The sequence below is a fragment of the Salmo trutta genome, chromosome 23 (genome assembly GCF_901001165.1).
Source record: "Salmo trutta chromosome 23, fSalTru1.1, whole genome shotgun sequence".
NCBI classification, from domain to species: Eukaryota; Metazoa; Chordata; class Actinopteri; order Salmoniformes; family Salmonidae; genus Salmo; species Salmo trutta.
The window spans coordinates 48,769,317-48,795,151 of NC_042979.1; the positions used below are offsets into that span (position 1 = coordinate 48,769,317).

The 25,835-nt window shown below is 42.4% G+C and overlaps 1 protein-coding gene across 3 annotated transcripts in view; it reads right to left on the reverse strand.

The window, feature by feature from the left end:
- Positions 1-25,835, reverse strand: part of LOC115160173 (tyrosine-protein kinase receptor Tie-2) — a 74,231-nt gene that overhangs the window by 44,784 nt on the left and 3,612 nt on the right. For all 3 annotated transcript variants that reach the window (XM_029710554.1, XM_029710553.1, XM_029710557.1), the window contains exons 2-6: positions 10,796-10,930; positions 10,333-10,512; positions 9,598-9,708; positions 2,520-2,672; positions 1,601-1,732 (exon numbers count right to left, since the gene is read on the reverse strand). In XM_029710554.1, the coding sequence (XP_029566414.1) occupies positions 1,601-1,732; positions 2,520-2,672; positions 9,598-9,708; positions 10,333-10,512; positions 10,796-10,930 (711 nt within the window). The remainder of the gene's footprint in view (positions 1-1,600; positions 1,733-2,519; positions 2,673-9,597; positions 9,709-10,332; positions 10,513-10,795; positions 10,931-25,835) is intronic.

Below are 25,835 nucleotides of genomic sequence, written 5' to 3' on the forward strand. Positions count from 1 at the left end.
CATGGATACCTCCCAAATGACACCCTATTCCCTATATAAAGCATGTACTACTATGGGCCCTGGTCAAAAGTAGTGCGCTATTATCAAATCTAGTGATATATATACTCATATAAAGTAGTGACTAAGGTGCCAATTGGGATGCAGGCTTTGATTACCAAACACTGCCCTTGTTCACACAGTATAGTTAAGCAAATGAGTGTGTAATTACAGGCTATTCCAGAATTCTAAAGTCCCCCTACCAACATTCCATGTTGATTAGGAAACATTCCAAAGAGCCAGATAACAGACTAAAGCCCTAAACCCCCAGCAGTATAATCAGACAGACCACATTTAGTAAACAATAAAACACATTCCACTATAGCTCCACTACATTCTATAATCTAAAAACACATTCCACTATAGCTCCACTACATTCTATAATTTAAAAACACATTCCACTATAGCTCCACTACATTCTATAATCTAAAAACACATTCCCGTCGGGGCAATTATGGTTTTCAATCAATCAATTCTAACATTGAAAAGAATGATAAATAATTTCTATAAGATAAATAGGAGTGTTCCAAAACATTAAGAACACCTTCCTAATGTTGAGTTACACCCCCTTTTACCCCTCAGAACAGCCTCAATTCATCAGCGCATGGACTCTACAAGGTGTCGAAAGCGTTCCACAGGGATGCTGTCCCATGTTGACTCCAATGCTTCCCACAGGTTGTGTCAAGTTGGCTGGATGTCCTGTGGGTGGTGGACCATTCTTGATACACACGGGAAACTGTTGAGTGTGTAAAACCCAGCAGCGTTGCAGTTCTTGACACAAACCAGTTCACCTGGCACCTACTACCATACCCCGTTCAAAGGTACTTAAAATATTTTGTCTTGCCCATTCACCCTCTGAATGGCACACATACACAATCCATGTCTCCAATTGTCTCAAGGCTTAAAAATCCTCCTTTAACCTGTCTCCTCCCCTTCATCTACACTGATTGAAGTGGATTTAACAAGTGACATCAATAAGGGATCATAGCGTTCACCTGGATTCACCTGGTCAGTCTGTCATGGAAAGAGAAACCCATCCTCTAGGTGCTACTCTGATAACATAACCACAACCTCGACCTACAACTGAGAATACACAGACACGCAGAATTTCCCACATATGAGATGTAGGTCTACCAGCCTATTAGATATGAGATATAGGTTCCTACCAGCCTATTAGATATGAGATGTAGGTCTACCAGCCTATTAGATATGAGATGTAGGTCTACCAGCCTATTAGATATGAGCTGTAGGTCTACCAGCCTATTAGATATGAGATGTAGGTCTACCAGCCTATTAGATATGAGATGTAGGTCTACCAGCCTATTAGATATGAGATGTAGGTTCCTACCAGCCTATTAGATATTAGATGTAGGTCTACCAGCCTATTAGATATGAGATGTAGGTTCCTACCAGCCTATTAGATATGAGATGTAGGTCTACCAGCCTATTAGATATGAGATGTAGGTCTACCAGCCTATTAGATATGAGATATAGGTCTTCCAGCCTATTAGATTGTGTTTTTTACAAAGGCATTTATAATCAGCATTCATAGTTTTTTTTTTACCAGTTTCACAGGTTTGTCCCTTGAAGCCAGGTGGACAGATACACTCTCCTGTCTCATCATGGCAGACCCCTCCGTTGGAGCAAACAGGACAGCTGTGTTCACAGCTAGGACCCCACAGGCCAGGCTTGCATTCTAGGATTGAAACAGAGCACTCGTTAGAAAGCAATTGTCTGGCCTGAAAATAATCCTGGACCAAAATGGATGGACGATAATGGATACACTCCATTTAATTGGGTTGAGACAATTATAATTGGTCAGTTGAATTTCCAGCGTAGCTAACAGATAAACGTTTGACACAAAACTGACGAGGCAAAAACCAGGTTGGTTTGAAAGAATAAGGAACATTGTGTAGTACTCCAATAGTATTGTGTAGTACTCCAATAGCAGTGTGTAGTACTCCAATAGTATTGTGTAGTACTCCAGTAGTATTGTGTAGAAGTAGAACTGCAGTAGTATTGGGAAGTATTCTGTATTGAGTTGTACTGCTGTAGTAGAGTGCAGTAAAACATTTTTTTACTAGGCAAGTCAGTTAAGAACAAATTCTTATTTTCAATGACGGCCTACTGGGGAACAGTGGGTTAACTGCCTTGTTCAGGGGAAGAACAACAGATTTTGTACCTTGTCAGCTTGGGGATTTGAACTTGCAACCTTTTGGTTACTAGTCCAACACTCTAAGCACTAGGCTACGTTACCACCCCAGCGTAGCCTAGTGATGGGTTGTATTACAATAGTATTTGGTGGTATTGGGTAGTATTCTGTAGTGTTGGGTATTATAGGGTATTGGGTGCAGTAATGTTGTATTACAATAGTATTTGGTGGTATTGGGTAGTATTCTGTAGTGTTGGGTATTGGGTGCAGTAATGGGTTGTATTACAATAGTATTTGGTGGTATTGGGTAGTATTGTGTAAAAGTACTAACTTCTGACGATGAGCCTCGTGATGGCTGATGTGGACTTGGCTCCAGCGATGGACCTGGCTGTGTAGAGACCTGCGTCTGAAGACGCCACTCCCTGGATGGGGTACACCAGGATGTCTGGGATCTCATTCTTAGGTACTGAGTGAATGAAGGAGTCTGGGAGAGGCAAGAGGTTTCACATTACATTTACAGTTAGGTTATATGGTGAGTGACCTTATTTATAGTAAGGGTTACATGGAGAAAATCGTACCTCTCTGAAATGAAAATGGATGGCCCTCTTTTCAGCTAAATATATTTGACCTAAACCATCCCTGAACGTTTGAAAAAAAAAAAACAAGTGACCCTCCCTTATACCCCAAAGTAATAATTAAAACAAAGTGGATAGCAGAGAACATGTCTACCGTTTACCCTCACTTCCTGGACAGACCACACCCTTAGATATCTTCTTTATAGTAAAAGCATTGCATGAATCTATTATCTTATTTGCATGTCAGAGAAAAAAATAAATAATCGCACTTTATAAACATTCAATGCAATTCTACATCATTTTACATACTAGCAGAATCTTTTTAAATACCAAACAAATTATTGAAATTACAGGCTGAGAATGGACAGAGAGATATTCCTATGTGTTCATTTTATCATATTTCTGGTGTCTTGTTCGCAACGAAATTGTCCCTGTTTGCAAATAATTAAATGTGAGACGTCATTAGGGATCTGTGCATGGTTAGTCTTACCTTTCCTCCCCTAACAGAGTAAACCTACCGACCCAGAAAAGTGTCAGCTTTAACTGCTGGCTACTCCTCTTCAGTGGCTTAACCCAACGAGAAAAGGTCACAAGTGTTTCCCCTAAAAGAGGTCTGGGTTTAAACATCTTCTATTGTACAGAAAGTGAATAACTTCATCAATTGATAGTGACAGAATTAGATTTACCTACCAAGCAAAGTCATTTTTTTTGTCTTTTCGGCTATAAAAGTGTATAGCTTAGCCTCTGAATGTCAAACAAACTAAACAATTATATCCCCATTTGCATCGGAGTCACATCTTTCCCGAGTATTTTACAGCTTGTTTCTAGTGTAAAGCATCGCGGACCAAAGCACTGTTATAGATCACTTTATATAATCTGATTTTCTTATCTAACAAGGTCTGTGCTTTTTGCCATTGTCTTTAATAAAAGGTAGGCCTATGGCATGTCTAACAAGGTCTGTGCTTTTTGCCATTGTCTTTAATAAACGGTAGGCCTATGGCATACCCTCAATTACCCCCTCAATTCAAGTCTTGGTTTTAACTTAACAGCCCATCTCTGACATGGTAGGCTATTTCATATTTAAAGTGCATGGTGGGATTGGAGGGATTGGAAGAATTGACGACAAATCTATGAATATAGCAGCCTTGCACAAAGTCCTGCGCACATACCATCAGTATGTGAAATGTCACACTAGGAAAAATAGGACTCTTGACTTGTGCTACGGGACAACACCAAATGTGTTTTCTGCTACCAACAGACCTCCCCTGGGGACATCACACCACAATGTGGTCTACCTCAGGCCAACCTACTGTCGGCTCCTGGAGAGGGAAAAACCCACAGTTAAAACTGTCCAGATCTGGAATGACAACAGTATCACTGGTCTCCAGGGGTGTTTTGACTGTACTATGTGGGATGTATTTGGTCTCCAGGGGTGTTTTGACTGTACTATGTGGGAGGCATTTGGTCTCCAGGGGTGTTTTGACTGTACTATGTGGGAGGTATTTGGTCTCCAGGTGTGTTTTGACTGTACTATGTGGGAGGTATTTGGTCTCCAGGAGTGTTTTGACTGTACTATGTGGGAGGTATTTGTTCTCCAGGAGTGTTTTGACTGTACCATGTGGGAGGTATTTGGTCTCCAGGAGTGTTTTGACTGTACCATGTGGGAGGTATTTGAGGACAGCAGCTCTGATCTTGATGAACTCACAGATGTTGTTTCAGACTATGTAAACTTCTGTGTTGAGTCAGTTGTGCCAACTAAAACCTCTAAAATCTTTCCTAACAATAATCCTTGGGTATCAAAACATCTACAATACCAGGCAGTTTATGCTGAGGGTGATAGACAGGCTTAAAGAGATGTACAATATGGGATCAAAAGACAGATACCGGTGGACAAGGAGGCATACAAGCAAAGGGTGGAGAGGACACTCTCCTCAGGAAACACAAGGGTGGAGAGGACCCTCTCCTCAGGAAACGCAAGGGTGGAGAGAACCCTCTCCTCAGGAAACGCAAGGGTGGAGAGGACCCTCTCCTCAGGAAACGCAAGGGTGGAGAGAACCCTCTCCTCAGGAAACGCAAGGGTGGAGAGAACCCTCTCCTCAGGAAACGCAAGGGTGGAGAGAACCCTCTCCTCAGGAAACGCAAGGGTGGAGAGAACCCTCTCCTCAGGAAACGCAAGGGTGGAGAGGACCCTCTCCTCAGGAAACGCAAGGGTGGAGAGGACCCTCTCCTCAGGAAACGCAAGGGTGGCCTGGCAAGGGATTAAATCCATGGCTAGTGCCCCCCACATAGGCAGGGGAAAAACCAGCGCTGACCTTGGGGGATATGAGGGCCAGAACATGACTAACCAGTGCTGACCTTGGGGGATATGAGGGCCAGAACATGGCTAACCAGTGCTGACCTTGGGAGATATGAGGGCCAGAACATGGCTAACCAGTGCTGACCTTGGGGGATATGAGGGCCGGAACATGGCTAATGAACTGAATGTTTTCTTCTCAAGATTTGAATCAGACAACTTTTGTGTCGGAGGTAAAACAAATGGAAGCATCATTACAAATGTTTGAGAGAGTTGTTGTTAAACAGTCTGATGTTTTAAAGTTGTTCTGTTGGATGAAACATATACAAAAGCCCAGGCCCAGACAAAATAAGTGGACATGTGTTAAAGCACTGTGCTGAACAATTGACTGGTGTTTTTACAGACATTTTCCAATCCTCACTCGACCAGCTACACGTGCCAGTATTGTGGAAAAACTCAATAATTATACCAATTCCTAAAGCATCTAATCCCTCTGTGCTGAATGACTACCGCCCTGTCGCCTTGACATCCTTAGTAATGAAATGCCTTGAGAAACTTGTGAAAAGTCATATTCTCACTGTCACCTTGACATCCTTAGTAATGAAATGCCTTGAGAAACTTGTGAAAAGTCATATTCTCAGCTTCACCCAGAAGCTTCTCGACCCATTTCAGTTTGCCTATCAGCCTATCAGAGGAGTTGATGATGCCATTCTTACCCTCCTTAACATAGTCTACAGACATCTAGAGGGCGTACTCTCCTTAACATAGTCTACAGACATCTAGAGGGCGTACTCTCCTCAACATGGTCTATAGACATCTAGAGGGTGTCCTCTCCTTAATATGGTCTATAGACATCTAGAGGGTGTACTCTACTCAACATGGTCTATAGACATCTAGAGGGTGTACTCTCCTCAACATGGTCTATAGACATCTAGAGGGTGTCCTCTCCTCAACATGGTCTATAGACATCTAGAGGGTGTACTCTCCTCAACATGGTCAATAGACATCTAGAGGGTGTACTCTCCTCAACATGGTCAATAGACATCTAGAGGGTGTACCCTCCTTAACATGGTCTATAGACATCTAGAGGGTGCCAAATCCCATGTTAGTGTTCTGTTTGTTGACTGTTCTTCTGCCTTCAACACAATCCAGCCCTACATTCTGGCACAGAGACTCATTCGGGAATTATCCTTAGATGGGGGGTGGTTTTGTGGCTGTTGGACTTCCAACGCTCACAGCGAGTCAAAATAGGTCCCACGAGTCGGACATACACAACACCAACACAGGCTCTCCTCAGGGATGTGTTTTGTCCCCACTCCACCACCAACACAGGCTCTCCTCAGGGATATGTTTAGTCCCCACTCCACCACCAACACAGGCTCTCCTCCGAGATGTGTTTTGTCTCCATTCCACCACCAACACAGGCTCTCCTCAGGGATGTGTTTTGTCCCCACTCCACCACCAACACAGGCTCTCCTCCGAGATGTGTTTTGTCTCCACTCCACCACCAACACAGGCTCTCCTCAGGGATGTGTTTTGTCCCCACTCCTGTACATCTGGTACACTAATAGTTGTACTAGTTCCCATCCTGACAGACACCTCATTAAGTTCGCTGATGACACTGCCTTGATCAGCCTGTTGCATGATGACGAGGAACATCATGGCCCGGTCCTAGATGACTTGGTAGAGCGGTGTGAGGAATCACACTTGGTCCTCAATACCGACAAGACCAAAGAGATGTGCATAGACTTCAGGAAGTGTACAACACCTGAGAACATAGAGATTGTAGAGGAATAGAGATATCTGTGTGTCCTCTTGGACAATAAGCTTCGGAGGAGTAAATGTGCAGACCTGATCTACAAAAAGAGTCAGAGACTGTACTTTCTCAAAAAGCTGGGATCTTTTAATGTTGACTGTACTATACTGACTCTATTTTATCTAATCTTTCATTGAGAATATTTTAACTTTTTGTAATGTTTGTTGGTTTGGCAATGCCACTGTCAGCCAGAGAAATATGCTGAGAAGGATTATCACCACAGCAAGCAAGGTACTTGGAGTCCAACAGACAGGCCTGGATGAGATCTTTAAGGTCAGGGCCTTCAGCAAGGTACTTGGAGTCCAACAGACAGGCCTGGATGAGATCTTTAAGCTCAGGGCCCTCCGCAAGGCTCACAAAATCATTTTAGACCCAAGCCACCCCCTGTACCCGGACTTTGAACTACTCCCCTCTGGGCGCAGGTATAGTGCACCCCACAGCAGGACAAACAGAACTACACAATCATTTGTGCCAGGTGTGATATCCCTCCTAAACAGCTCTGGCTAATGTTCCTATCGACCCAGTAAGGCCAGCAGGCTAATGTTCCTATCCACCCAGTAAGGCCAGCAGGCTAATGTTCCTATCCACCCAGTAAGGCCAGCAGGCTAATGTTCCTATCCACCCAGTAAGGCCAGCAGGCTAATGTTCCTATCCACTCAGTAAGGCCAGCAAGCTAATGTTCCTATCCACCCAGTAAGGCTAGCAGGCTAATGTTCCTATCCACCCAGTAAGGCCAGCAGGCTAATGTTCCTATCCACCCAGTAAGGCCAGCAGGCTAATGTTCCTATCCACCCAGTAAGGCCAACAGGCTAATGTTCCTATCCACTCAGTAAGGCCAGCAGGCTAATGTTCCTATCCACCCAGTAAGGCCAGCAGGCTAATGTTCCTATCCACTCAGTAAGGCCAGCAGGCTAGTCTTTAAAAAAAAAGTTTTATTGGTATGTAACTGTTATGAAAGTTGTATTGTCAATTTTGTTTTGTATTTAAACGCCACCTTAAACGTGTACATGACACTGCAACAAAATGTCCCCATGGGGACAATAAAGTAAGTCAGTCAGTCAGTATAGCCTAATGTAGTCTGTCAAACAGAAAGGACTACCTCTTATTTATTAAACAGGAAGAAATAGGCTCCAACACAAAGCTCTCTTGTTGTTAGTAATCTAATTAAAATGAAGACGGTTTAAATGAATTATGCCTACTTGAATCTTTACTACTGTCCATTTCTGATTGATTGTTCCGCAGCTGTTAAACGTGTTGGACATAAGATTGCAAAAACACCAGGAAATCAGCTCCATGTGACTTTCATTTTGGAAATCTGTTCCCAAGCATAATAGAGAGATGTGTAAGCAAGGTTTGAAATTATTATGTTTTAGTGAAATATTACATCTGTTCGGGCTTCTTGCTGTCACAGGCGTCGAAATGAGCAGACCAAGGTGCAGCGTGGAATATGTTCATCTTGTAATTTAATGCGACAAAAATGAACACTGTACAAATTAAACAAAAATGACAGCCGACAGTTCTGTCAGATACTTACAACTAAACCGAAAACAACTACCCACAAAAACAAAGGAAAAGCAGGCTGCCTAAGTATGGCTTCCAATCAGAGACAACGATAGACACCTGCCTCATATTGGAAACCATACCCGGCCAAAACATAGAAAACATAACATAGAATGCCCACCCACCTATCACACCCTAGCCTAGCTAAACAGAGAAAACACAGCTCTCCTAGGTCAGAGCGTGACACTTGCGGTCAATTTGCAGTCTACAAATTATTTTTAATTATGTTCCGGGCCCCCCGAACATCCGCTCAAGAAAGAAATAAGCTGCGGCTGAATCTAGTTCATGATCCCTGGTCTGGGGTTTACCGAGAATGGTGCGACAAACAAAAAAACAGCTCATTGATGAGAGGTCCAATGAGAATGGCTAGAATGGTGCAAGCTAATAGGCTGGCTGCAAACAGACCAATAACAGCGCAGTACAACAGCGGTGTGCAGAACGACATCTCGGAACACACAACTCGTCAGTCCTTGTCTCTGATTGGCTATTGCAGCAGACGACCACACCGGGTTCCACTCCTATCAGCTAAAAACAAGAAGTGGCTCCAGTGGACACACCATCACCAACACTGGACAATAGAGGAGTGGAAAAACATTGCCTGGTCTGACGAATCCAGATTCCTGATTGTCCTTGCGTCATGCTAATGGCAGAGTCGTAAGCAGCATGAGTGCATGGCCCCATCCTGCCTGGTGTCAACGGTACTGGCTGGTAGCTGTGGTATACTAGTGTGGAGAATGATTTCCTGGCACGCTTTAGGTCCCACGATACCAATTGAGCAACGATTGAACGCCACAACGTATCTGAACATTGTCTTTGACCAATAGAGTATCTTTGGGATGAGATGGAACGGGCTGTTCGCAGCGTGGAAGGACTGCCATCCATTCTGGAGCAACTGCGTGATGCCATGGCGTCAGCATAGACCAACATCCCTGTGGAACATTTCTGACACCTGATAGAATCCATGTCCCGAAGAGTTCAGTCTGTTCTGGAGGCAAAGGGAGCTCCGACACGGTACTAGACAGGTGTACATAATAAACTGACCGGTTAGTGTATATTGGAGGATCACGTTACAGAGAAACCATGACAATGCATATAAAACAAAACACACTTTTATACAAACAAGCCAAAACAAACGATATAACTATTTACATACTGTAAGGTTTACCATTTTTATAGATGACTGCGTCCTCTGCGAACACTTTCCTGCGAGTGAAACAGATGTTGACATCTTCTCCTATACTGACTGTGATGGTTAGCGACTTTGGTAGGAATGCGGCTGGGGAGACAAACACAAACACAACATTACTCTCAGTGGTGGGTAGACAACTTTACCCTCAGTGGTGGGTAGACAACTTTACCCTCAGTGGTGGGTAGCAGAAACTAGACAGGCACAAGGTGAATGGGGGCACAGTTTTGTAATGACTTTGCAGTGTGACTTAGGGTCCAGTAAGGAAGGCATCAAACAAACACTGACTGGAAGTCAAATCCAATGTTCACCTTCCAGCAATCAACTCCTCTGTCTGTCTGTCTGTCTGGTTGGCATTGGTAGTGTTTCATTAGGGAGTCAGAATAACAGTATTTATCCTCATTGTCTATGGGTTGTTAATGTTTCATTTAGTAGCATCTTGCAATGACAGTAGTGTGCACCCTGCACCCAGGGACCCAAACAGTGGTCTCCTAGCAACAACCATACACCACACAGGGACCCAAACAGTGGTCTCCTAGCAACAACCATACACCACACAGGGACCCAAACAGTGGTCTCCTAGCAACAACCATACACCACAGGGACCCGAACAGGGGTCTCCTAGCAACAACCATACAGGGACCCAAATAGGAAAGCGTCAAAACAATAGAATAGAACTGTACACGCTAGAACACAATATCAATGCGTTATCACCTTCATTCAGCATCTTGTATGTGTATATCTGATTTGTATCACTCTTTTTGGCCCTGCAGTAGAATTCTCCAAAGATATCGCTGCGAGTCTTCCATTCGATCTTGGAGGCATGGTGGTAGGCTGTATCGGGACCGACGGGCAGCCTCTGGGGGTGGGTCAGAGGGAAGTCACGACCCATACCTAACGGAAATGTGCATGTTAAAAAAAAAAAGTTGGAAATACAAGAATTACACAATAATCACTTTATTGTAAAACAAAATGTATCATGACATGTTAAAAATGCATTCTACCTTGTCTTTGCTTTCACAGGTTTACCTGAAAAGCTAGTTTGTAGAGCATTTCTTAATTCCTAGATCAATTCAAATGTATTGGAAACTGATTTTAAAGACATTTCACATGTCGTGGAACGTGTTAGAGTTGCAAACGTAATGTGTTAATCTTGTGTGAAAATCCCATCCCATACCCAGGATACTGCTGGAGGTGGTACTGTCTGGCCGGGAGGTCCAATCACTACTGACGCAGTGGAGGGAGGAGTCGGATGATGTCACCATGGGGTCAGGGTTCACCAAAGTCAGGTCTGCTATGTCTAGGGCATCACCTAATACAGACAGACAGACATTGAACAGATAAGTATCAGACATTGAACAGATAAGTATCAGACATTGAACAGATAAGTATCAGACATTGAACAGATAAGTATCAGACATTGAACAGATAACTATCAGACATTGAACAGATAAGTATCAGACATTGAACAGATAAGTATCAGACATTGAACAGATAAGTATCAGACATTGAACAGATAAGTATCAGACATTGAACAGATAAGTATCAGACATTGAACAGATAAGTATCAGATATTGAATAGATAAGTATCAGATATTGAATAGATAAGTATCAGTGTCACGGTTGTCGTCAGTAATGGAGGACCAAAACGCAGCAGGAATGTGGATGCTCATCTTGTATTTTAACCAAGAAAACACCAAAATAACAAAAGAAGAAGAACGAACGATCAACAAAACAGTCTTGTCATGCTCACACACACAAAACAAGAAACAATCTCCCACACACACTAAACCAAACAATTACCCATATATAGGACTCTCAATCAGAGGCAACGAGAAAGCACCTGCCTCCAATTGAGAGTCCAACCCCCCATTAACCTACACATAGAAATACACCAACCCAGAAAGAACATAGAAGTACAAAACATAGAACATAAACCAAAACCCGGAAATAATAAATCAAACGCCCTACTAAATAAACCACCACCCCGAACCACATAAAACAAATACCCTCTGCCATGTCCTGACCAAATTACCATAACAAATAACCCTTATACTGGTCAGGACGTGACAATCAGATATTGAACAGATAAGTATTAGGTATTGAATAGATAAGTATCAGGTATTGAACAGATAAGTATCAGGTATTGAACAGATAAGTATCAGGTATTGAACAGATAACTATTAGGTATCAAACAGATAAGTATTAGATATCAAACAGATAAGTATTAGGTATTGAATAGATAAGTATCAGGTATTGAACAGATAAGTATCAGGTATTGAACAGATAAGTATCAGATATTGGACACAAAAGACAAGCTGGAAAATAATTCCAGATCCTTATTTGCAGCACTAAAGGTAGCATCAGATATGACATTAATTGTAATCTGAGACATTATATACTGTACATACAGTACAGTAATCTGTATCATTGCCAACTACATGATATTGAGGACGTTGGTATCTGTGCAACACATGGTATCACTACCCGGCACAGCCAGATGAGGACTGGCCACCCCTCATAGCCTGGTTCCTCTCTAGGTTTCTTCCTAGGTTCCTGCCTTTCTAGGGAGTTTTTCCTAGCCACCGTGCTTCTACATCTACATTGCTTGCTGTTTGGGGTTTTAGGCTGGGTTTCTGTATAAGCACTTTGTGACATCTGCTGATGTAAGAAGGATTTATAAAATACATTTGATTTGATGCTAGTGTGTTTGTTCTTCATCCACAGGCAGAGAATCATGTAACATTTACAAAGACTGTGTCTGATTAAACAGACCAGAGGAGCTGGCTAGATACTAGTAGGTAGACAGGGAGATACTAGTAGGTAGACAGGGAGATACCAGTAGGTAGACAGGGAGATACTAGTAGGTAGACAGGGAGGTTATTAGGTAGACAGGGAGATACTAGTAGGTAGACAGGGAGATACCAGTAGGTAGACAGGGAGATACTAGTAGGTCGACAGGGAGATACTAGTAGGTAGACAGGGAGGTTATTAGGTAGACAGGGAGATACTAGTAGGTAGACAGGGAGATACTAGTAGGTAGACAGGGAGATACTAGTAGGTAGACAGGGAGATAAGGAGGTAGACAGGGAGATACTAGTAGGTAGACAGGGAGATACCAGTAGGTAGACAGGGAGATACTAGTAGGTAGACAGGGAGATACTAGTAGGTAGACAGGGAGGTTATTAGGTAGACAGGGAGATACTAGTAGGTAGACAGGGAGATACTAGTAGGTAGACAGGGAGATACTAGTAGGTAGACAGGGAGATAAGGAGGTAGACAGGGAGATACTAGTAGGTAGACAGGGAGATACCAGTAGGTAGACAGGGAGATACTAGTAGGTAGACAGGGAGATACTAGTAGGTAGACAGGGAGATACTAGTAGGTAGACAGGGAGATACTAGTAGGTAGACAGGGAGATACCAGTAGGTAGACAGGGAGATACTAGTAGGTAGACAGGGAGATACTAGTAGGTAGACAGGGAGATACTAGTAGGTAGACAGGGAGATACTAGTAGGTAGACAGGGAGATACTAGTAGGTAGACAGGGAGATACTAGTAGGTAGACAGGGAGATACTAGTAGGTAGACAGGGAGATAAGGAGGTAGACAGGGAGATACTAGTAGGTAGACAGGGAGATAAGGAGGTAGACAGGGAGATACTAGTAGGTAGACAGGGAGATACCAGTAGGTAGACAGGGAGATACTAGTAGGTAGACAGGGAGATACTAGTAGGTAGACAGGGAGATACTAGTAGGTAGACAGGGAGATACTAGTAGGTAGACAGGGAGATACTAGTAGGTAGACAGGGAGATACTAGTAGATAGACAGGGAGATACTAGTAGGTAGACAGGGAGATACTAGTAGGTAGACAGGGAGATACCAGTAGGTAGACAGGGAGATACTAGTAGGTAGACAGGGAGATACTAGTAGGTAGACAGGGAGATACTAGTAGGTAGACAGGGAGATACTAGTAGGTAGACAGGGAGATACTAGTAGGTAGACAGGGAGATACTAGTAGGTGGACAGGGAGATACTAGTAGGTAGACAGGGAGGTTATTAGGTAGACAGGGAGATACTAGTAGGTAGACAGGGAGATACCAGTAGGTAGACAGGGAGATACTAGTAGGTAGACAGGGAGATACCAGTAGGTAGACAGGGAGATACTAGTAGGTAGACAGGGAGATACTAGTAGGTAGACAGGGAGATACTAGTAGGTAGACAGGGAGATACTAGTAGGTAGACAGGGAGATACTAGTAGGTAGACAGGGAGATACTAGTAGGTAGACAGGGAGATACCAGTAGGTAGACAGGGAGATACTAGTAGGTAGACAGGGAGATACTAGTAGGTAGACAGGGAGGTACTAGTAGGTAGACAGGGAGATACTAGTAGGTAGACAGGGAGATACTAGTAGGTAGACAGGGAGATACTAGTAGGTAGACAGGGAGATACTAGTAGGTAGACAGGGAGATACTAGTAGGTAGACAGGGAGATACTAGTAGGTAGACAGGGAGATACTAGTAGGTAGACAGGGAGGTTATTAGGTAGACAGGGAGATACTAGTAGGTAGACAGGGAGATACTAGTAGGTAGACAGGGAGATACTAGTAGGTAGACAGGGAGATACCAGTAGGTAGACAGGGAGATACTAGTAGGTAGACAGGGAGATACTAGTAGGTAGACAGGGAGGTTATTAGGTAGACAGGGAGATACTAGTAGGTAGACAGGGAGATACTAGTAGGTAGACAGGGAGATACTAGTAGGTAGACAGGGAGGTTATTAGGTAGACAGGGAGATACTAGTAGGTAGACAGGGAGATACTAGTAGGTAGACAGGGAGATACTAGTAGGTAGACAGGGAGATACTAGTAGGTAGACAGGGAGGTTATTAGGTAGACAGGGAGATACTAGTAGGTAGACAGGGAGAGTCGGCTGTAAATGAACGACAGCTTTTCTCTCCTTTCCAGTGACTATCTTTCTCTAAACTAGCTGTGATTTACAGCCGCTGGAGAGCAGAGCACATAGAGAGAGACAAAAGAGAGAGAGAGAGAGAGAGAGAGAGACAAAAGAGAGAGAGATGAGAGAGAGAGACGAAAGAGAAAAGAGAGAGAGAGAGAGAGAGACGAAAGAGAGAGAGAGAGAGAGAGACAAAAGAGAGAGAGATGAGAGAGAGACGAAAGAGAGAGAGAGAGAGAGAGAGAGAGACAAAATAGAGAGAGAGAGACGAAAGAGAGAGAGAGAGAGAGAGATTGAAAACTAAAAAATTGAATTGAAATTGAAAAATCCTATTTTAATAGTTCTTGTTGGATTGTGAGTGTTTGTCTCATTTTGAAGGTAAAGAAAAAAAAGTTATGAAATCTTTTTACGTTGCATGTTGGAATTTACAAGGATTGAAGTCCTCTGCTTTTGGGCTAAAGAGCAGAAACCCAGACTTCCTGAAATAAAATTATGATGTTGATATTGTAGTAGTACAGGAAACATGGTGCAGAGGTGATGTTTCCACTGGCTGTCCACTAGGTTACAGGGAGATCATCCTACCATCCACTACATTAACAGGAATCTGACAGGGCAGAGACTCAAGACAGGACAGAGACTCAGGACAGGACAGAGACTCAGGACAGGGCAGAGACTCGGGACAGGGCAGAGACTCGGGACAGGGCAGAGACTCAGGACAGGGCAGAGACTCAGGAGAGGGCAGAGACTCAGGACAGGGCAGAGACTCAGGACAGGGCAGAGACTCAGGACAGGGCAGAGACTCAGGACAGGGCAGAGACTCAGGGCAGGGCAGAGACTCAGGACAGGGCAGAGACTCAGGACAGGGCAGAGACTCAGGACAGGGCAGAGACTCAGGACAGGGCAGAGACTCAAGGGGGAATGTTAATATGGTATAAATCTGAACTAATTCATTCAATCGAATTGATCAAAACAGGAGAATTCTTTATCTGGTTAAAAATCATACACTTTATATTTGACAAATTAGCCTCCTTGACTAATCTAAAGAAGCATAAGAGCAAACCAGAAATAACAGAAAATGAAAAATGGTTTGATAATGATTGCAAAAATCTAAGAAAGTCGTTGAGAAATATATCTAATCAAAAACACAGAGAACCAGACAACAAAAATATACACCTTCAATACGGGGAAACACTGAAGCAATACAAACACACCCTAAGAACAATAAAGGAACAGCACAATAGAAAACAGCTGGATGGAATTGAGGAATCCATAGAATCAAACCACTTCTGGGAGAATTTGAATAATTTAAACAAACCTCGTCAGGAGGAATTGGCTCTCCAATATGGGGATATGTGGAGAAATCACTTTGCAATCCTCTACAGCAATATAACAAAGAGCCCAGAACAAAAAGATATACAAGAAAAATTATGAATCCTTGAATCAGCAGTCAAAGACTATCAGAATCCTGTGGATACCCCTTTTACAGAAGAAGAATTATTGGAAAAACTTTGCACTCTCTCCAACCCAAAAGGGCCTGTCGTGCTGATGGTATTTTAAATGAAATGATCAAATATACAAACCACAAATTCCAAATTGGCTATACTCAAACTCTTCAACATTATCCTCACTGCAGGTATTTCCCCTGATATTTGGAACCAGGTTAATCACACCAATCTATAAAAATTGAGACAAATTTGACCCAAATAATTACAGAGGAATTTGCGTTAACAGCAACTTGGGGAAAATTCTCTGCAGTATCATAAATAGCAGACTACAGCATTTCCTTGACGAACACAACGTCCTGAGCAGAAGCCAGATTGGATTTCTAAAAAAATGATCGTACAACAGACCACATTTCCACCCTCCACACTAATTGACAAACAAGTAAACCAAAACAAAGGCAAAATCTACTCATGTTTTGTAGATTTCAAGAAAGCATTTGATTAAATTTGGCACGAAGGTATTTTTTTATAAACTAATAAAAAGTGGTATTGGAGGGAAAACATAAGATGTTATTAAATCAATGTACATTAAAAACAAATGTGCGGTTAAAATTGGCAACAAGTAAACAGACTTCTTCTCTCAGGGACGGGGAGTGAAACAGGGCTGCCCAATAAGTCCAACACTATTTAACATCTACATTAATGAATTAACAACAAGCAAACAGACTTCTTCTCACAGGGACGGGGAGTGAAACAGGGCTGCCCAATAAGTCCAACACTATTTAACATCTACATTAATGAATTGGCAAAGACATTAGAAGAGTCGGCAGCACCTGGTGTCACCCTACACAACACTGAAATCAAGTGTCTGCTGTACACAGATGACCTGGTGCTGCTGTCTCCCACTAAAGAGGGTCTGCTGTACGCAGATGACCTGGTGCTGCTGTCTCCCACTAAAGATGGGTTACAGCAGCACCTAGATCGTCTTCACAGGTTCTGTCAGACCTGGGCTCTGACCGTTAACCTAAAAAAAACAAATAGAATGATATTCCAAAAAAGGTCCGGAAATCAGGATGACAAATATAAATTATATTTGGACACAGTTGTATTAGAACACACCAAAAACTACACGTATCTGGGACTAAATATCAGCAACACAGGTAGCTTTCACATGGCTGTGAACGAGCTGAGAGACAAAGCAAGAAGAGCATTCTATGCCATTAAAAGGAACATTAAAATCGAAATTCCAATTAGAATCTGGCTCAAAAATGTTCCAATCAGTTATAGAACCAATTGCTCTATATGGCAGTGAAGTATGGGGTCCACTCTCTAATAATGAATTTACCAAATGGGACAAACATCCAATCGAAATACTGCATGCAGAGTTTCGCAAGACTGTATTGCAAGAACTCCAAATAACGCATGTAGAGCAGAATTGGGCCAATACCCCCCTCCTCATTCGAATAGAAAAAAGAGCCATCAAATTTAACAACCATCTAAAAACAAGTGACCCCAAAACATTCCATCACACAGCTCTACAATGTCAAGAGATGAAACAAGAGAAGAGTCCCCTCAGCCAGCTGGTTCTGAGGCTCAGTTCACTAACCCAAACCAACCCCATAGAGCCTCAGGACAGCACTCAGCCAGCTGGTTCTGAGGCTCAGTTCACTAACCCAAACCAACCCCATACAGCCTCAGGACAGCAGTCAGCCAGCTGGTTCTGAGGCTCAGTTCACTAACCCAAACCAACCCCATAGAGCCTCAGGACAGCAGTCAGCCAGCTGGTTCTGAGGCTCAGTTCACTAACCCAAACCAACCCCATAGAGCCTCAGGACAGCAGTCAGCCAGCTGGTTCTGATACTCAGTTCACTAACCCAAACCAACCCCATAGAGCCTCAGGACAGCAGTCAGCCAGCTGGTTCTGAGGCTCAGTTCACTAACCCAAACCAACCCCATAGAGCCTCAGGACAGCAGTCAGCCAGCTGGTTCTGAGGCTCAGTTCACTAACCCAAACCAACCCCATAGAGCCTCAGGACAGCAGTCAGCCAGCTGGTTCTGAGGCTCAGTTCACTAACCCAAACCAACCCCATAGAGCCTCAGGACAGCAGTCAGCCAGCTGGTTCTGAGGCTCAGTTCACTAACCCAAACCAACCCCATAGAGCCTCAGGACAGCAGTCAGCCAGCTGGTTCTGAGGCTCAGTTCACTAACCCAAACCAACCCCATAGAGCCTAAGGACAGCAGTCAGCCAGCTGGTTCTGAGGCTCAGTTCACTAACCCAAACCAACCCCATAGAGCCTCAGGACAGCAGTCAGCCAGCTGGTTCTGAGGCTCAGTTCACTAACCCAAACCAACCCCATACAGCCTCAGGACAGCAGTCAGCCAGCTGGTTCTGAGGCTCAGTTCACTAACCCAAACCAACCCCATACAGCCTCAGGACAGCACTCAGAAAATCTGGCCCAACCAAATCATCACAAAACAAAAATAAAATTATATCACCTATTGGAAAGACCACAAAAAAATCTGACCTAAGAGAATATTTATTTCCCAAAATTACAATTCAATACAAAGAATTTGAAACTATAAAAGATGAAGAAAAAATCTAATATTTATTGGGTGAAAAGCCTAAATGTGCAGTTTTGGCAGCCAAATATGTGTCCTCCTGCCACAACCTGAGGGACAGCCAGTGAAAAGTGCAATGTAATGTGGATAATATTTCCCATCTTGTTTAGTTTAGTCTTTCATACCAGGTCATGTGTCTTCTCAGTCATGTTGACACTGGTCTACTACCGTTGCTTTAATGTATTGTTTTTACATTAATATTGTTGTTGTAGTTAATGGTAATCCCATGTCCTCTACTACTATTATTACTGCTGTTGGTCACACATTTTATTTATATATATATTTTTCGTCTCTCTCTCTTTCGTCTCATATATATATAAATATATAAATATATATGAAATATATAAATAAATAAATAATATATATATATATGTATATATATATATATTATTTTTTAATATATATATACTTTCACAATGTAAGTAGTAATGAACTTGCCATGTCAATTAAGTCAATTGAATTGAATTGAATTGAATTGAATTGAGAGAGAGGGAGAGAGACGAAAGCGAGAGAGACGAAAAGAGAGAGGAAAGAGAGAGAGGCAAAGGAGAGAGAAAGAGAGACGAAAGAGAGAGAGAGAGAGAGGGAGGAAGAGGAAGAGGAAGAGAGAGTGGGAGAGAGGGAGGAAGAGGGAGAGCGAGAGGGAGGGAGGAAGAGGGAGCGAGAGAGAGAGAGAGAGAGAGAGAGAGAGAGAGAGAGAGAGAGAGAGAGAGAGAGAGAGAGAGAGAGAGGGAGGGAGGAAGAGGAAGAGAAAGAGCATATGGAAGAGATCATGGTAGGCTGCATTCTGAGGTCACTGCTGTGTTATGCAACGTTCTGCAGCGCTCCGATGGTCCGACCTCCCGGATACACACACACACACAAACACACACACACAAACACACACACACAAACACATGCACAAACACACAAACACACGCACGCACACACACAGACACACCCCGTAGCGATCTGACCCCCTGGACACAAAGCCATGCAGAGAAAGACACACTATGCATCAACAGCATGATCCTGACACACACATCACTCACTAAGGAAAAATAGGCCCCACTCTGTAAACCTGTTTCATATTACCCCAATTACCTTTCAGTCTGTGCAGCATCCATATCAAACCATCCTTCATATGAAACATTGTGGGCTTTTCTGTTGATCCTATAGTACTGTGACCTCTGTAGCTCTACACCTCTGAGTGAATACTTTGTAGAAGACCCTTTGGCGGCAATTACAGCTGTGAGTCTTTCTGGGTAAGTCCCTAAGAGTGATTACAGCTGTGAGTCTTTGTGGGTAAGTCTCTAAGAGCGATTACAGCTGTGAGTCTTTGTGGGTAAGTCTCTAACAGTGATTACAACTGTGATTCTTTCTGGGTAAGTCTCTAAGAGCGATTACAGCTGTGAGTCTTTCTGGGTAAATCTCTAAGAGTGATTACAGCTGTGAGTCTTTCTGGGTAAGTCTTTAAGTGCTTTGCACACCTGGATTGTACAATATTTTCCCATTATAATTTTTTTCAAGTTGATTGTTTATCATTATTAGACAGCCATTTTCAAGTATTGCCATATAGTTACAGCCAATTTCAGTCAAAACTGTAACTAAGCCACTCTGGAACATGCTGTAACGGCTGTCGTTGGGAATGGATGACCAAAATGCAAGCGGGATGTGGATACTCATCTTTTTAATGTAAAGAATGAAGCAAAACACGAAAAAACAATAACGACTCACGACAGGCTAACAGGCTATACATACAAAATAATAGCAGTGCTAGCGCAACAACCCACAAACCCAAGTGAAAAACACACACCTAATATATGACTCCCAATCAGGAACAACGATAACCAGCTGTCCCTGATCGGGAGCCACACAGACCAACATAGAAACATACAACCCAGAACAAACATACACAGACATCTTCTGCCACGTCCTGACCAAAATACTACACAACTACACCCTCTGCTGGTCAGGACGTGACACATTCAATGTGGTCTTGAATGGCTTTGTGTTTTAGATTATTGTCCTGCTGAAAGGTGAATTTGTCTCCTAGTGTCTGTTGGAAAGCAGATTAAACCAGGTTTTCCTCTAGGATTTTGCTTGTGCTTATAGCTGTATTCCGTTTATTTTTATCCTAAAAAAAACTCTGTCGTCCATGTCGATGACAAGCATACCCATAACATGTTGCAGCCACCACCACCACGCTTGAAAATATGAAGAGCGGTACTCAGTAATGTGTTGCAATGGATTTGCCCCAAACACTTTGTATTCAGGACAAAAAAATGCATATCTTTGCCACATTTTTGGCAGTATTACTTAAGTGCCTTGTTGCAAACAGGACACACATTTTGGAATATGTGTATTCTGTACAGGCTTCCTTCTTTTCACTCTGTCATTTAGGTTAGTATTGTGGAGTAACTACAATGTTGTTGATCCATCCTCATGACCATTAAACTCTGTAATTATTTTAAAATCCCTATTGGCCTCATGGCGAAATCTCTGAACAGTTTCTTTCCTCTCCGGCAACTGAGTTAGGAAGGACGCCTGTATCTTTGTAGTGATTGGGTGTATTGCTACACCATCCAAAGCCTAAATAATAACTTCACCATGCTTAAAGAGATATTCAGCTTTTAGATTTTTACACGTCTACCAATCGGCATAGAAGTACGGGTGCTGAGGGTGCTGCGGCACCCCCTGAATAATCAGAATAAAAAAAACATTGTCTAAAATGTTATTATTTTATTCATTATTATTCCTCACAGAAGTAGTGCATTGGGGCCTTTACTGGTCCTGTATAAGTGGAGCGATATAGCAGTGAGTCAAAACTATTTTTCAGCAAAAATCTATTTAATAAATGTTTAATTGAGGCTGTAAGACAACACAATGTGGAAATAGTCAAGGGGTATGAATACTTTCTGAAGGTCCTGTAGAACCAAGAAAACGTAACCTCTTAAGTCTGTGATTTTTTTTTCTAGCTTCACATTTGCTGACATGTTCTTGGGAGAATATGAACACTCAGCTTAAATCAAGTTATATAATGTTAATGGCATGTCATTTCCCCAGTAGCTACTTTTGTTAAGCATTCGTTCCACACAAGAAGGCAGCTGAGGACTCCTGACAATCAGAGTGTAGGTTTATAGGGGGAAGAATATTCCTGAGGACTCATGACAACCAGGGTGTAGGTTTATAGGGGGAAGAATAGTCCTGAGGACTACTGACAACCAGGGTGTAGGTTTATAGGGGGAAGAATAGTCCTGAGGACTCATGACAACCAGGGTGTAGGTTTATAGGGGGAAGAATAGTCCTGAGGACTCATGACAACCAGGGTGTAGGTTTATAGGGGGAAGAATAGTCCTGAGGACTACTGACAGTGTAATGTGTGGGTTAATATGGCTCTTGCAGCAACAACAAAAAAATGGAAGATAAAATCCATGTCAGAGTATCATATCACAGTCAGTTGAGTTTAATCCTAAAACCTACGGACAGGGAGATGATACACACAGTCCCAAATGTGTTTCTGATCTGTTACGTTCAAGCAGGGCGGAAGTGTAGAATACAGATGTTTGGGCGGAGGGGTGCTATCGTGTCTGTCTTCCAACTAGCCTGGACTAGACTTAGCAGTTATTACGACAAGGTTCTCACTCTACAGACAGAGATGAAGGAGGAGGCGTTGACAAATACACAGAGGAGATACAGACAGGAAGGGAAAGGCACCCCAGTGTTACAATCGTACACCATACTAATCTATAGATTCAACAGTTAACTAACATAGTCCTACTAGTCTGATAAAATATTAGCACTGTCACTTACAATGGCAAGATAAAGTATGTGAACCCTTTGGAATTACCTGGATTTCTGCATAAATTTGTCATAAAATTTGATCTGATCTTCATCTAAGTCACTACAATAGACAAACACAGTCTGCTTAAACTAATAACACACAAAATATTGTATTTTTCTTGTCTATATTGACTGCATCGTTTAAACAATCACAGTGTAGGTTAGAAAAGGTATGTGAACCTCGTAGGCTAATGACTTCTCCAAAAGCTAATTAGAGTCAGGAGTCAGCTAACCTGGAGTCCAATCAATGAGATGAGATTGGAGATGTTAAAATTAGAGCTGCCCTGCCCTATAAAACACTCACAAAATGTGAGTTTGCTATTCACAAGAAGCATTGCCTGATGTGAGCAATGCCTTGAACAAAAGAGATCTCAGAAGACCTAAGATTAAGAATTCTTGACTTGCATAGAGCTGGAAAGGGTTACAAAAGTATCTCTAAAAGCCTTGATGTTCATCAGTCCACGGTAAGACAAATTGTCTATAAATGGAGGAAGTTCATCACTGTTGCTCCTCTCCCTAGGAGTGGCCGTCCTGCAAAGATGACTGCAAGAGCGCAGCGCAGAATGCTCAATGAGGTTAAGAAGACTCCTAGAGTGTCAGCTAAAGGCTTACAGAAATCTCTGGAACATGCTAACATCTCTGTTGACGAGACTACGATACGTAAAACACTAAACAAGAATGGTGTTCATGGGAGGACACCACGTAAGAAGCCACTGCTGTCCAAAGAAAACTGAAGTTTGCAAAAGTGCACCTGGATGTTCCACAGCGCTACTGGCAAAAAATTCTGTGGACAGATGAAACTACAGTTGAGTTGTTTGGAAGGAACACAAAACACTATGTGTGGAGAAAAAAAAGGCACAGTACACCAACATCAAAACCTCATCCCAACTGTAAAGTATGGTGGAGGGAGCGTCATGGTTTGGAGCTGCGTTGCTGCCTCAAGGCCTAGAGAGCTTGCTATCATCGACGGAAAAGTGAATTCCCAAGTTTATCAAGGCATTTTGCTAGAGAATGTAAGGCTCTCTGTCCGTCAATTGAAGATCAACAGAAGTTGGGTGATGCAACAGGACAACGACCCAAAACACAGAAGTAAATCAACAACAGAATGGCTTCAACAGAAGAAAAATACTCTTTCTGGAGTGGCCCAGTTAGAGTCCTGACCTCAACCCGATTGAGATGCTGTGGGATGACCTCAAGAGAGCAGTTCACACCAGACATCCCAAGAATATTGCTGAACTGAAACAGTTTAGTAAAGAGGAAAGGTCCAAAATTCCTCCTGACCGTTGTGCAGGTCTGATCCACAACTACAGAAAACGTTTGGTTGAGGTTATTGCTGCCAAAGGAGGGTCAACCAGTTATTAAATCCAAGGGTTCACAAACTTTTCCCACCCTGCACTGTGAATGTTTACACGGTGTGTTCAATAAAGACATAAATGTATATATTGTTTCTGTCTTATTAGTTTCTTGTTTATCGTTGTGACCTAGATGAAGATCAGATCAAATTTTATGACCAATTTATGGCAGAAATCCGGGTATTTCGAAAGGTTTCACATACTTTTTCTTGCCACTATCTGTGTTTGTGAAGACATAGGGGTCACATTCTGTACACCTCAGACATAAATACACGGTACTATATAAAGAACATCAAATTTGACAGGGAATTTAACTAGTTCATTATATCAATATGGTTGTATGTTCACTGAGCATAAACATTGTTTCCTTTCTCACTTGTGTTTCATATGACTCAGACCTCTGTGTTTTTTTTGTTTTTTTTTCATTTCTGTTCAATGAAAAGCTCATGTTTTTTTTCATCCACAGGTGGTCTGGCTCTGTATCTCTCTCTCTCTCTCTCTCTCTCTCTCTGCATGGTCTGAAAACCCTCCTCAGCCTTTATCTGTCCCAAATGGCTCTCTATCCCCAAGGGGCTCTGATTAAATGTAGTGTGCTATATCAGTAACGGGTTGGCACTTGGGACACGGACATTTTGTTTGGAGCGACGGCACACCCTCTGAGTTACGGCCAAAACGTATCTTAAAAGGTCCAATGCAGCTGTTTTCTACTTTAATGTGATCATTTCTGGATAACAAATAAGTACCTTTACTGTGATTGTTTTCAATAAAAAATGGTCAAAAAGAAACAAAAATAGCTTCTTAGCAAAGAGCAATTTCTCAAGCAAGAATTTATTTAAGATTTTCTGGGAGTGGTCTGAGTGGGGGAGGGGAGAACTGAAAACTAACTCTTATTGGAAGAGAGATTCTCTTTCTTGTTGGTCTATTAAACAAATGTATCTTCAAAACTCCATCCCACCAAAACAGGCTGAAATTTCAGGCGGTCTTTTCAAACAGCTTGTCACGACGGTTGAAAGGAGAGGACCAAGGTGCAGTGTGGTGTGTGTACATATTATTTTTATTAGAAAAGATGCCGAACAAAACAATAAACACTACCCAACAAACCGTGAAGCTAAAGGCTATGTGCCATAAACAAAGTCAACTTCCCACAACACAAGGAGGGGGAAAAAGGGCTACCTAAGTATGGTTCCCAATCAGAGACAACGATAGACAGCTGTCCCTGATTGAGAACCATACCGGCCAAAACATAGAAAATAAAGAACATAGAATGCCCACCCTAGTCACACCTTGGCCTACCCAAAATAGAGAATAAAAAACCTCTCAATGGCCAGGGCGTGACACAGCTCTTACACTAAAAGAGCATTATCATCGTTTTCACAATTTCACAGTATTATTCCAACCTCATAGTGTGGAGAATATATATAAAACTTAGGAAATCCATTATTTTTTTTGACTGCACTGGGTCTTTAACAAAAACGTAGCTATTTCCTTCAGCCCATTTGCTGGCAGGTTGACGTTTATTGGGATGAGTCTTGTCCTGGAGGCAGAACTGGGCAATGTTCACTAGATGTGCCAGCTGCAAAGTCAAAATTGGCTATATTCTAAAAATTTATTAAAAAAACTCAAATTAGCCTAATTTAACTTTAGGGTCAGACATTAGGGTTAGCAGTGTGGTTAAGGTTATGGTTAAGGCTAGGGTTAGATTTTAAATGAGATTTTATGACTTCGTGACCGTCCCAGCTAGTAACCACATTGCAGAGTTGTTTCTAGGGCAAGACTCATGACAATAAATGCCGACCTGTGTAAAAAGATGAGTCAATAAAATGAGAATGTATTAAGACATTATATGCCATGCTGTATTGGGAGTGACTTGGGAAGGTTGGATAGAGGTGTGTTACGGTCTGTTAAAACCTCAGCATAGGATACGTCTGAAATGGCAGCCTATTCCCTATATTTAAAAAACATTCAATTTAACTAGGCAAGTCAGTTAAGAACAAATTCTTATTTACAATGACGGCCTACCCCCAGGGC